The following is a 14,214-nucleotide window of genomic DNA, read 5'->3' as shown; positions in this document are numbered from 1 at the left end:
ATCATACACAATTATTTTGGCCGAAATATGCTCAGGACATCAGGTAAACTCAAGCCCACATCTCCCATTCAACACCTCATATCAACGAAAGCTATTAATATTAAAGCCTGCAGGAGGCGCCAGAGGACGCGCAGAGGATCATCTGAAAGCGCATTTATAGTCATTCACACTGTGGAACCTGAAGTCCATGCATGGGTGTCATGTCTTTATACATCGAGTCTCTGGTAGAGTTCATATGACGCATAAATGTTCATATATATTCTAAAATAATTCATATATAATACAGCTCGTAAAACTTCCCACATAGGAGGAAATGGTGAGGAAAAAAGTTTAAATAGACAGTTTCTTTCGAAAAAGTAAAATATTCAGTCATTTAGCTCTTAAATCTTAGTTATTCGTTTAAATTCCACATTAAAAACTAATTCAACTGACAAAGAAACTGTATGGAATGAGCGGAAACGAAAAAACACGAGTTAGGTGATTTATCTTCAATAAATAAATATTAAACGATTAGTCACTCTTAAATCATGTTAAAAGTAGTCTACATGAAGACAAAAGTAAGCTTTTTCTAAATGCATTAATAAATGCATCAGTGTGTGTGTGTGTGTGTGTGTGTGTGCGTGTGTGTGTGTGTGTGTGATGATGATGTGTTATCATGCATGTATTATCACCCCGTCAAAATGTGGATTTGACGAATAAAGAAAGAATGAACATTGAAGAATTGTAGAAAAAAATGAAAAATAGGCTTTATCAGCATGATCTTAAAATGATTATCCAAATCTACTATCAAAATCTGGCACCTACGTCCTTACGCATTTTACGCACCGATTAAGTGGCTAGAATTGTATAAAATAAAAGAAACAAGGTGAAAATATGAAAGTAAAGGGATTAGAGAGAGGGAGGGCGAAGAGAGAAAGAGAGAGAGCAGGGAAACAATAGAGAATCAAAGCATAATAATATTCCTAAATGAAGAGGGAAATGTTGCGCTGCTCATTTTATTAATCAGGCTGCCAATTTCACCCAAGAGGCCAAACCCAAGAGCAATGTGAAACAGACTGAGAGATCAAGCCAGGGACACGCAGCTCTCCTCCTCACTCCTCTTCCTCTCCACTTGGATATTATTCGTCTGACCGAAGGCCGCCTCCATCATCAAGTGACAGCCCTCTCCTATTTATTTGCTTATAAACCTGTTACAATAAATGATCATTGGAGCGACGTCAGCCGAGCATTTTAACCGCGAACAGCAGCATCCACTTTTTGATGAATGACATTTCTGCAGCCGCGGGGAGGATGCACGCTTCACTTTGAGCAGTCGCTCGTCGATTGCATTCACATTCTTTCATTTTGCGGGTCTTGCTTATAAAAAGCTTTACAGACACTTATTTAAGAGACAGTTGCATGCGGATTTAGCTCCGACACAACTCATTGGTGTTGCAGCCGGCCCCCCTTCTTTTGGACAAGTGTTGAGGGGTTGTTGTGGGTTTTTTCTCTCTCTCTCTCTCTCTCTCTCTCTCTCTCTCTTCTTCGTCCTGCCTAATGATGGAGAGGATAAGAAAAGAGATGATATTGATGGAGAGAGGGCTGCACAGTCCGGTCGCAGGGAAGAGGCTCGCAGACGGCACCCCGGGAAACTCAGTGCTGGAGGCCCTGGAGAACTCGCAGCACAGCGGACGGCTCAGCCCGAGAATAACTTCGGCTCAGCTTCATGGAAATCTGGGGGACATCCCGACGAAAAGCAAATTTGAGATTGACAGTCTTTTCGGCACGCACCACAACAGTGAAAATAACTCCTCGGCGGAAATTTCTTCGTCAGAAAGCAGGAAGAAAATGAGTCTTTATTCTGAGGTTTCTCCAGATTCAGATATTAACAGTGATGTGGAGGTGGGATGCCCTTCGCACCGCTCCCCGAGCCAGCACAAGGAGAACAACAAAGGTACCAGTTTATTTTAACTCACATTCTGTATATCTGCTTTTCAAATTTGATAGTCAAGTTTCATGGAAATATTGTGATTATTACTACTATTTCTATTTAAAAACAAAAAATTCTCTATCAAAAAACCATATTAAACACATAGACAATTATTATTATTATTATTATCATTATTATCATTATGCTTTCCTCATTCCTGAAGTAATAATACACTATCCTATTTTTCCCACTATAAATTAACTTTAACAATGCAAGAACGTAAAATACAACAAATATTTATGAAATTGTTTTATATATATTATGAAACACCTTGAATTAACTTATTGGTTTTATTGCTATTTGTAAGTCAAATATAAGAGTCTTACTCTGTTTTTCTACATGATCGATATCTATTATTGTTGATGCCTATAATTTTACATTTTTTTCCCTTTTTTTAAATTTATTTTTCGTCAGGTTTTTCAGATTCTGGGTCCTCCAGCTCAAACTCCCTCGCGAATATGAACGGTAATTCATCGGGATCAAACAATTCTAATTCCGACCAAGTGAGAAGATATAGGACTGCTTTCACCCGAGAACAGATCGGAAGACTGGAAAAGGAGTTTTACAGGGAAAATTACGTTTCCAGGCCGAGAAGATGTGAATTAGCTGCAGCGCTAAATCTGCCCGAAACGACCATTAAGGTAACAGATTAATCTTCATTATTCTTGTCCGCTGTGTGCGTCTGTGTGTGTGTCTGTGCAGAGAAAACATTAACTACTGGCTTATTATATTGCAATGCAGTCAAAAAAAACGAAAACATTCTGATATTTGTTTCAATTTTTGTAGCCTAGTATTTTATTTGTTTTAAACTGTGCACACAAATATTTTAATTTATTTATCAAATTGGATCATATTGACCGTTTGGTGTAAAATGCATTCCAAGGCATCTGCTTTAAATAGAGCCTATAGCAAAGAAAATAATGCTAGCCTACTATTAACTAGCCTATACATTTCTCTTATTTTGAGCCTATCTTTATGCACATTAAATGTGACAATTGAGCATTTTTATTGTTCAGTTAGGCCTATGAGCATTTATAAAGCCTTTATATAGGCTACGTGTTTTTTTCCCAGCATGGCTCAGTGTCTAAATTTAGAGCTTGAAAACAACATGGCAGTTTCAGTATGGCCCTTGTGTTTGTTTATGTTTTTTTGTGCAGGTGTGGTTTCAGAACAGGCGGATGAAGGACAAACGGCAGCGTTTGGCGATGTCCTGGCCCCATCCCGCAGACCCCAGCTTCTACACCTACATGATGACGCACGCGGCAGCTACAGGAAGCCTACCATACCCTTTCCACTCTCACATGCCTCTACATTACTATCCGCACGTCGGTGTCACAGCAGCAGCAGCCGCCGCGGCCGCCACCAGTGCCGCCTCGTCACCTTTCGCCACCTCCATCCGACCCCTCGACACTTTCCGGGCGCTTTCCCACCCTTATTCACGGCCAGAGCTCCTGTGCAGCTTCCGGCACCCGGGACTCTACCAGTCACCCGCAGGCCTCAATAGTTCCGCTGCAGCGTCGGCAGCCGCAGCAGCAGCAGCGGCGGCGGCGGCGGTCAGTGCGCCATCAGCATCCGGGCCCTGCTCGTGTCTGAGCTGCCACAGCAGCCAGGCCGCGAGCGCGCTCGGCTCCAGGAGCGCGAGCTCTGACTTTACCTGCACAGCTTCCGGGCAAAGATCCGAGAGTGGATTTCTGCCCTATTCTGCAGCTGTTCTCAGCAAGACCTCAGTCCCGTCTCCAGACCCGCGAGAGGAAAGTTCACTCAACAGATAACTCGACACACAGCCTACACATAAACGGGTCATATTTTTTCTTTTGTCCTACTGTAGGGAAAAGGCCTTCTTTCAAAATACACCTGGAGTTAATAGGCAGCATTACAACTACATACACAAAAAAATAGATTAATTTCATAAAGTACAATAGCTCTTTTAGGGAAATAGCTGAGCAACGAACATTTTTAAACTCACTCCCACAAAACTTTTCTAAAATCTCGTGCCGGTGTGTTGTGCCACTAGAGCAGTTTTTTATGGACTAAACTGGATTTGTTTTTTATTTTTGTTTTTGTTCCATTTCTAGGTTGTATTCCCTTTAAAGTTATCTGGGTTTTTTTCCTTGCAAATCGTAGCTACAAATTAAACGCAGGACTATAATTTATCCACTATTCCAGATTTCTTCTTGTAAAATGTCTAGATTCCATCGTGACAAAGCCTTCCTTCACTCCTTTGGTCCATACAAACTCAGCTTATTATGCTACCTAAATTTAGCTAGCAGAACGTGTGTGCTATTCTTGCCCAGCAGCATATCTTTCTTCACTATATAGGCTAGGCCTAATGGAGTTAGATTTTGGCAGGACTACCCCCTTCAACACCCAGCCCCCTACTCTTTGGGGACTTCCCTAATCAGCTCAGAAAGGTGCATATAATTCTGCACCGCGTCTTTTGGTGTCAATTTTTATGTTAATAATGAGAGGATCATGACAAAAATTGCCAATCATGTACCTAGATGGAGCTCTTTTGAATACACGACTGTAAGGAAGTTGCTCGTTTTGAGACCCGCTGTCAAGTGCTAACAACCCGCGGAGGGAAGTCATTAGACATACAAAAGAGGCTGAACAAAGCGACAGAGCTGGTACACAATGCACCGTGTATAAGGCTTCTATTTGACATGTAAAAATATTAAAGCAGCCTGCTGATACCTCCACACACAGTAGCCTCTCTCTATTTACATTGCTGAACCTCATTATATCAAATCCAGTATTTTCATAAGAGTGTAATCCCTTTAGGACCTTCTCCTCAGCACACATACGCACACACTGTACGCACACACTGTACACACACACACACACACACACACACACACACACACACACACACACACACACACACACACACACACACACACACAAAATACACACACAAAATAGCCCGGCTTTAAAATCGGTCTGCGCCTGTACAAAAGAAAATAGCTATGTGCTATTTTATTCGTTCCTGTTGGGACATCACTGATATGTTAATTATAAAACATGTGACCTGTAAATCGTGAAATATTTTGCAAAAATTATGGGATAGTCCTAGGCCTACTGATAGTTGAAAACTGATTTATTGATTTTTGCCCTGAAAAAAAAGCTTCAGGAAATGTGGACGGTAGGCTGTTTTAAAAAAAAATGTTTTTGTTTTATTTATTTTTTTGTGACTTGCTGAATGTTTTTTTTAAATGTTGAAACACTGGATGTACACTCCAACAAGGACCATCACTTTAGCCTACAAATTCGCCCGTGAACTCACCATTGTAGTCCAAATTCATGATTTGTATTTTGTGAAAAATTAACACTGAATTTTGGAGATGGAGAACATTTCTTAGGAGGCTTTAAAGGGCTGCTAATCGAGCACTGAAATTTAAATGATGAAAATATTACTGGCCTTTTGTCCCCTGGGTCTCTGTTATAACGCTATATCTCTGTATTTAAATTATCAATGACTGTATGAATTTAAATATTTTAACTTGAAAAAAAATGTGCAATATGAAATGTAAATCATGTTATTTATTGATCGTGTTTGTTCTTGGGAAATAAAGAAAAAAACTTTACATATTACCGCTTCATGACGCTTCTTGATGACGCAGAGATTGATGGTGGTAAAGTAAATCGCGTTTTATTTCAAACTAGATTTGATTGTTAAAGAATGCACATTTTTATTTTTACAATAGGCTATAGGCTTTATTAATGACATTATACGTTAAAGCATTCAACTGGGACAATGAAGACATGCTATGCTTATTTAGGTGCTGTGACACCATTTCTATAGAAAACACCGTGTAATATTAATTAAAATCACGTGGAAAGCTACAGGGAATATGAGGCCTGCCATCACGGGTCATTCCGGCCCTATAATTTACCATTATTTTTACATTACCTCTAAATGATACAAGCTGATACTGTCGTTAATTGCACTTGGTTAAAATACAGCCTCCTCCACGAACGTCCCCGGGGGACTCCAAGATAAGTTGCTTTTTTGAACGTCCCCATTAAAAGAAATAGGATTAGGGCAGCAAATATGGGCGTGATATATCACCGTGTTTCCTTGCTCTTTACTAAAGCGAGGGTTGAAACCCGTACAACAAAAGCATTGAGATAGATGGAGGTGTAAAAGGGAGAAGACAAGAGGCCAGAAAAACACCGGCCACAATAACACGATTAGTTTTGTATCCAATGTGCACGACTGAAAAAAGAATTCATCATAATGCAGAAGACTGTCTGTCACCTTCGCCGAATGGTTTTTGACAAGAAAATAAATCTTTGGGCTTGTTTAATATATTTTATATTTTCTTTATTTCGGTGCTAATAGAAAAAACAAATTAAATGTCCAGCTGCGAGATAGAAATGCAAAGATCGATGATCCTGCCCCTACTGTCCAATCAGCCCCGTTTAATTGACTGTATTTTCAGGGTAATTGAACTGCTTGTTGTAAATTGGGGATTTTATAGAAACGACATGAAAAGTGCATTTACTGACATTCATCGCATCTTTGACATTGATTATCTGATCAGCGCCGTGTCATGCTAACCTCCAATTCTTCATTACACACTGTTTATGAGCTGTTACAGAACAACTCGCTTGTTCCACAGTGATTGATTGCCTTATTAACGCGTGTTCTTGTAAGTGTGACCGGACTGATTACGATGCATATGTTTAGAATAATGTTTCATTTAGCTGACTGCGAGTAATGCAGGGTGACAGCTGCTGCGGGAGGACAAAAAAACCCAAACTACAGGGAGCAAGCGGGGCCAAAACGCATTTAAGGTGGAACTAGAAGACAGCGCAGAGCCCTTAATGGTCACATGCAGTCACTCAAGGGCCAGATGAAGGACTGGAAGCCCAAGAGGGTCTTCATTGAGGGCTTTTAGATAACATTATTATAACTAAAATCTCCACATGTTGTCCTTTGTTTCTCTAAAGCATGCATTCACATCAAATCTGTTCATAACAATCCAACATCTCGGAATTTTCTTTAACATATTGTCCCCACTTCTGAATTTGATGCAGTCTTTACAACTGACATACCAGATGTTACATCCAAACATTGAAATCAATCAAATCTCATCACAAAAGCATATACACCTAAAATCCTCTTCAGGTTAAAAAAAAAAAAAATCATATTTAGTGTACAGAGCCACATGAAGTGCAGCCTGCAGAGATTTATGCCACCATTATGCTTCTAAAGTAGTCCCTGCTCTGTTTGTCTCAAATCATTGCCTCTGTTCAAATGTTACTTTCATATATTACATGACATTAATTCAACTATAGCTCATTAAGACAGAATGAAATGGTTAAATTAACTTATCAACTCATAATGATGATGAATGAGGTATTAATTCAGATACAAGCTGGGCAATTTGCAATTTTGTGTGTTTTGATGGTTCTCAAATAACATTTAATACAACGGGTCATCCCCTCAATCAATTACATGAGCATGTGAGTCGACCGGATGGAAAATCCTTTTTTCATGCATATGTATTGAAACATGTTCTCAATTATGTTTGGAAATTGCTTTTATTGGTTTAAAGCCTAATTCTTGCAGTGATTCTCAGCTGTGGAAACGGTTAAGGTGGTGAGCCTGAGACACCTTTATCAGGAGCTGTAGTTTTTGTTTTAGATTTTGGACATTAATCCTTATAACATTCCAGAACGTAATAAAAATAATGTTTAAAAAATACTTCTTTAAACCTTTAACACAACATATTTCCTGTAACATCAACTATTTATACATTTTAGACCTTTTTGAACACATTTTTAAACAACAATTATCAAGAATACAGAATACAATATACAGCAAAATGAAAAAAAAAAAAAATCATGATTCAAGGAAAGGCTGCACATGCTGAATGCATGGCTTATTTAGATGTTTATTTATTCATTTTTAGATGTGTAATCTTCTAATGTTTTTAATGTAGCGATAGGACAGAGGATAGAGTCAGAAACTTGGGGGAGAGAGAGTGGGGAACGACATGCGGGAAAGGAGCCATAGGTCAGATTTGAACCTGGGATTCCTCCTCACAGGGATTCTAACCTCTACATAAGGGGTGTGCGCACCAACCACCAGGACACCAGCGCCCCCTAATACTCTTTTTTTTAAAGTAAAAACAAACAGTGGATTTACATTTTCATTTCCATGTTTCATCTTGAATTCCTCTCTACCCTGAAACTGTTCGGTCCCAGGTTCATTTGTAGTCTTACAGAGAACCACTTTGCCGCTTTCTAATTTGAATAGGATAATACGGTGCTCAGTAGAAACTTCTGACAGAAAACAACACACTACCATTGGAAATAGCAACAGTCTTAACATTCCCTTATAGTCACCTATAATATCAAAATCCCCAAAAGTCAAATAGATTTCAGATCAGATTTAAGTCAACTTTGATCAGACAGATCAGGATTAAAAGTCTACAGTTTTGAGTTTTACTTATTTTTATAAATAATTTTTAGTTGAATAGTTTTTCTCATTACAGTCAGTACGTTTTAGACTTGTCTTTAGTTAAGTTCCTTAATGAGTCTTTGTCCCCAGAGGTTTCATATTTTACATTTTTTGACTAAATATGCAGAAGTGAAGACTTGAATAATTCAAGGGTTATACATAAAAAAAGAAGATTATTTATTTAGCAAGTAGAATCTCCTGAAGCTTGTGGTTAAAGAACCATGTTTGGAAAGATGTTTGCAGAACTGAGCACATTTCTGGGGAGTGATGCACTCAAACAAGTGTGGTAAATGTTTTTTTTTATTTCCCACAAGATGACGTGAGAACACTTCTCCACAGTGAGCACCTTTCTTTTTGGATTTCTCCAGTATGACAAGTTTCACTTTGAAAGAGTTCTTCAAAATGACACATCTCCTTATGCATGTATACAGCTTTAATACCTGATCTGGTCTTTAATGCATCACAATAGCAGAAATACAATGAAAAAGAAAAAGAAAAAAATGACTTGAAATAAAAGATAAATATATGGCGATATAAATATGTTATATAATACTGTTAAGTGTTTTGAGGAGGAAGCAGAAGAGCTTAGACCGTCACGTTTTGAAATTAAATACAAAATAGGGAATATGTGTAAGTATATTTTCCATCAGCGTTACAGTATCAACATATTCAATCATTATAATAAGCAAAAAAAAAAAAAAACCCTGATGGACTCCAGAATACACCTGGCCACTCATGTGAGGCGGACCCACAAAGACAAAATAATAGCAATCAATACTGGTGGGCTTTTGAAGAATAAACAGAGACCTGACATATGTGCAACATACATGTTCAAAACAGTCATACTATTGATCATTAATAATGATATGATAATGTAAACGTGTTTTTTTTTTTACAAATATGACCAAATACTTATCAGAACTACAGATGATAGAAATACATTGGAAAATGTATTTTGTGATTATTTTTTTTGACCAAAAAAACCCACATTTTTTATTTTAACAATACTTAATGATTGGTTTTGGGGGGCACCAGATGGTCTGGCAGTTGTGTTGCACGCCTCATGTATTGAGGCTATAGTCCTTTGTTGCTGTGGGTTTGATTCCAGCTTTGGCCTTTTACTGCATGTCTTGCCCCAGTCTCTCCTGTCTCTCTACGCTGTCCTATCCAATAGAGGCAAAATGGCCCAAAAATAAAAGTAATTGTTTTGGGAATGGCCTTTCTTATTGTCATCAATCCACCAATTTGAAAGAACAATAACTTTAAGATGGACTGGCACAAAATTTGATGTTGAGAATTGTCTCATTAACTACAATTGCAACAAAATGAAGTACAAAAATGATCTGTTCCCTAATGGATGAATTGTGCAAACTTTCAGCTAGTCCAATGCTTCAGTCAAATTCTAGTTTAATTTGAATGAGTATGTTCATTTCTTAGTATGCCAACACTGAATAAACTAAGATTTTCTAAAATATCTAGTCTTATATTGATGTAGACATTTTAATACTGTGAATTTTGGGTCAACTAAGGAACAATTTACAGCTAAAATGCAGATTTAATTTTTGATAGATCTGTTGTTTTCTTTGAGGGTCCCCAGAAAGATCCAATTACTGCGAACACTGGCTACATGGTATGCATCTTCACCATTTGGCCACCAGATGTTCTGCAAGTGAAAGACCTTGTAATCATAATCAACAATACAGTTAGCAACAACACCATAAATTCAATAGCATTGCCAGCAAATAGTGCATCATAGGTAACTCAAAGAACTGGGCTGTTTCATATTGTCACCAATTTCTTCAACAAGTTTTTTATTTTCAATAAGAAAATGCTCGGAAAACGCTCCCATCCATAAACTCGAAGATCTTCAAAGAAGCCAGTAGCTCTCAATATGGCACACAACCCCAAACCCATTTTTCCCAGTCGTATCCCTGCAGTTCCATAAAATTAACTTCAACAGATGATGGACAACAATTTACCACACATTTAAAAAGACTGTATCCATATAGATCCAATCTACTGTAACAATGCTAATCATTAAACAGTTTAAGTCTAGCTTCCATTACTAACTCTGTTTTGACCTTCTCATTGGTCCATAATTGGAGTGATGTATGTACCAGTGACCGTTAACAACGTCAACACATATGTGATAAATATGTGGTCACATTTTCTTCTTAATTCTCAAGATGAATTATTATTTTCACACTGAATTATTTTTTTCACACTATGGTGAAAAAAACATTCCCTATTGTGGCTATCAAGGGCTACAATAAATGCCCCAGTTTGGTTCTGAGAGATTTGGCAAGAGAAATCATCATTTCTCAGTGATGACTAAAGAAGACACTGGAAAGCAAAACATTCATTAAGCATTTTACCCACATATAAATGCATAGTTTGAAAGATTCAGCATTGTATTGCCATTGTGTACTCACCTTGTGCTGCAAGTTCAGATATGGGTGCCGACATGGGTGTTTATTGTCTCACCTTGATTTTTGTTGTTCAGTCATACCTCAGTGATGAACTTGATGAGTCCTCAGGAATGAAACCAGGTCAAGGGATCAAATGAAGATGAAATCAACCAGCCCACTCTGCCAGTTAAAGAGGGGATTTCCAGTATCAGCAGATGAAAGCACAGATTCCTGAAAGTATACACACAAAAAAGGGATTTCCATTGACCGACAGTGTAGTTGGTAATTGAAAGAGCTTACTAGCAGTGCCAGCAACAACAACAGTAATCTTGCAACAGCCTCATGTTACAGACATTTAAATTAATAGCTTTAGTAATAATAAAAGCTGCAGCGAGTCAAAAGTTAAAAGTACAACCTAAGCTAAAAGTGGATCTGAAACAAAGCTGGAGCAGTGTTAGCAAAAAATATGATAAAGCTACAGACATTTAATGTTCACAATGTTTGCCAACTTGGTCACAGCCTCTGTTGAAACCAGGCTGACAATGCCAGAAAATCATAAGAAAGAAAAGATTAGAAAGAATTATGATGTAGGTCTATTTATTTTGAATTACAACCCACCCACAGTGCGGTCCAAAATATAATTTTAGCATTGAGCCACTGGTGGAGCTTCAGTTCCTATTGCTCACCTGAAGCATTTGGACAGTAGGACATCACAGTGAAGTGATAACATGTTGGCCTTTCATCAAGAATATGTGAGGATGCAAAGGCAAAGAGTGGTTAATTTATGGTTTGAAAATGTATTGCATATGAGACCCAACAACACAAACGAGCAGCAAATCTTTGCAGTAGTCTAACCAGCCATTTTATACCCTGCAGGAGCCAATTTGAACCAGACCAAACCAACAGCGCGGGAGCTAGCAAGATATTTACACATATACACAGCAACTTATACATTTATAATTTGTGTTAGTTAGTTCAAATAAGGCGAAGCAATTACATTAACAAACATCTGTGTAATAACTGGCAACATGAAAATATGTTTGCGTCAAAAACAGACTTAAATGGACCCCCTGATCTTCAAACATGGTAGAACAAGGAAGTATATAAGGACATTAGTTCCTCTGCCCAATCTTTTGCATGATGTTGAAAAAGCTGGTAAGTAACTAGGTTAAAAAAAGTATTATTACAACAACTATGTTAGGAGTGCTAGCTCACTATCACATTTGTATAGCCTCATGTCTGTTTCATAGTTTGTGGAGGACTGAGTTCCATGTTGTAAAGATCTTCAAAGAAGAATCATTCATGCTAGCACTTCATACTCCTCAGGGGATCAAACAAGTTGGCGGATAACACATGACACGATGCAACAAGCTCCTTTTTGTTATTCAGGTTTCATGTGGGCAATCTGAGCTTCTGCTCTTCATTTTCAGGACAACCAGAAGGTTGAAAAAAAAGATGCTTACATGCTGCAACAAGTTTTACTATTTCTTCTTGCCAACTGACTCACCCAACTGCATGCTTGTTTCACCACATTTACTTATTAGCCATTTACTGTGTATAGTAAACCTTTTTGTGGTTATCAAGTTGCCACAATGGATTAAAACGTTATACAATTTTGTAGACGGCTTTTACAATGCTATAAAATAAACACGTGTATAAATTCTTCATATGGAGTCTCTAGGAACTGCTATTTGGGACAATATGAAAATACTAAAAATGTTGCCATTTGATGCATTGTACAGAGTAAGTTTAGAACAATTTGCCATATTTACTAATCTATTCAATAAAAGGGTTACCTGACAACATGGCTCCTTTATGTGGGGAGTTATAGGCCGCAAGATCCAGGGGACAAAGTTTGAGAGACTCTTTGATAAGAACCCTCTTTGTATCGACAAGTTTACCTGAAGAAAAATAAAGTTTAAAAGCTGTATGCTGTGCCACGTTGTGTGATTATGATATGCATTTTATTGTATTATAATAAAAGAATCATGCCCTAAACTGCAGTTTTTTCTATTGAAAAATGAAACAAACTGATTCTATCTTGTCTCAATGTGACTTCCTAGTTACATTAAATAGGCTCACTTGCAAATGGGATCTGGATCTCAATGGGATTACATGATTAAATAAAGGCTATATATAAATAGGACTTCCTGGTGGCTTACTGAGGTAATCACTTTGCTTTGAGTGAGACCATATTTCCATGTCAATCCCCACTTTGTCTTCTGATTCCTATCTGTGTGAATGCTAAAATGATATTTTTTTTTAAACAATATTGTTACAAAGCAGTTAAATGTGACTTCCTGACTTCAAGCAGTTAATGAAAACATGTTACCTGGCCTAGGCAGGAAAAAGGTGTCTGACTGCCTTAAAAACCTATATAAGTAAAATTATTTAAGGCTTTTGTAGTATGTATAATGTGCATTATCAGAAGCCATTTTGTTGCAAGCCAGTAATTTACATCAACATTTAATTGGAACACAAAATAGGCAGAAATAAAAATAACCATAGCTACAATGTCCTTTGGAATAAATGTTTTATTCAGATGTTTATCTACACCAATCATGTTGTTCTTGATCACACATTTTTGAAAAGCACAGTTGAATTTGGCTTTATTTACTGAAGAGCAAACATGACTTTAGCAGTCTTAAGAAGAGAAAAAAAAACAAGGGGGCCTAAAACCCAAAGCTGACGGTAGCCTTTGAGTGCCATTTGGCCATGGTTGAATCTCTGTGGTTGACCGCTGCCCAGTGTTTTTGTGGCGTGTATGTTGGCATTAGTCGGCCCTTACAATGACCGGGCTTGTTGAAGCAGTGGGTGAAAATGAGATGTCCGACTGTCTGCTCAGCCAAGCAATGCATAAAATTCACACATTTATTGGGGGTCTGCTCCAGTTTGTCTTTCTTCTTTTGCACTATAAAAACTGTGCTGCCAACACCAGTGCAGAGCAAAACTTTATAGCACCAGTTGTAACTTTTTTAGCCATGCTTTCTATTCGGGTCTGGGGAGGTAAATGTTGGACTATTGTGTTGTCTGTCCACCACTTTTGTCCAGACGGGGCATCCACATTTAGTCTCCAACAGCCTTGAAACTTGGTAAAGACATTCACAGTTCCAAGAGGATGAATCCTACAACTTTCTACCAGCAGTCAGTGGAATTTCCTCTCATTGAGTCTCTTATGTTCTAGTATCAACTGAATGGACTAATTCATAAATGTGTGTGCACGTTTATGGGTTCTAGATGGTGTCTTAACAAATTTGTTTTCCTTTAGTGGCACCTTGAGTTGGAGATTTTTGGTTTTAAGTTAACTGCCTCAAAACTATTGAATAAATCGCATAAAACTTTGGTGCAGACATTATCACAAAAATGTA

The 14,214-nt window shown here is 37.9% G+C and overlaps 1 protein-coding gene across 1 annotated transcript; it reads left to right on the top strand.

Annotated features, from left to right (window-relative positions):
* The first annotated feature begins 939 nt into the window (after nt 1-939).
* Nucleotides 940-5,555, top strand: evx2 (even-skipped homeobox 2). The gene is made up of 3 exons (XM_020634532.3): nt 940-1,933; nt 2,384-2,610; nt 3,127-5,555. The coding sequence occupies exons 1-3, from the start codon at nt 1,537-1,539 to the stop codon at nt 3,739-3,741; spliced, it is 1,239 nt and encodes a 412-aa protein (XP_020490188.2). The 5' UTR covers nt 940-1,536; the 3' UTR covers nt 3,742-5,555.
* The last annotated feature ends 8,659 nt before the right edge of the window (nt 5,556-14,214 follow it).

The sequence above is a fragment of the Labrus bergylta genome, chromosome 13 (assembly GCF_963930695.1).
Source record: "Labrus bergylta chromosome 13, fLabBer1.1, whole genome shotgun sequence".
Lineage (NCBI taxonomy): Eukaryota > Metazoa > Chordata > Actinopteri > Labriformes > Labridae > Labrus > Labrus bergylta.
Note: the sequence above shows the minus strand (reverse complement) of the source record. Positions and strands in the feature narration are given on the sequence as shown.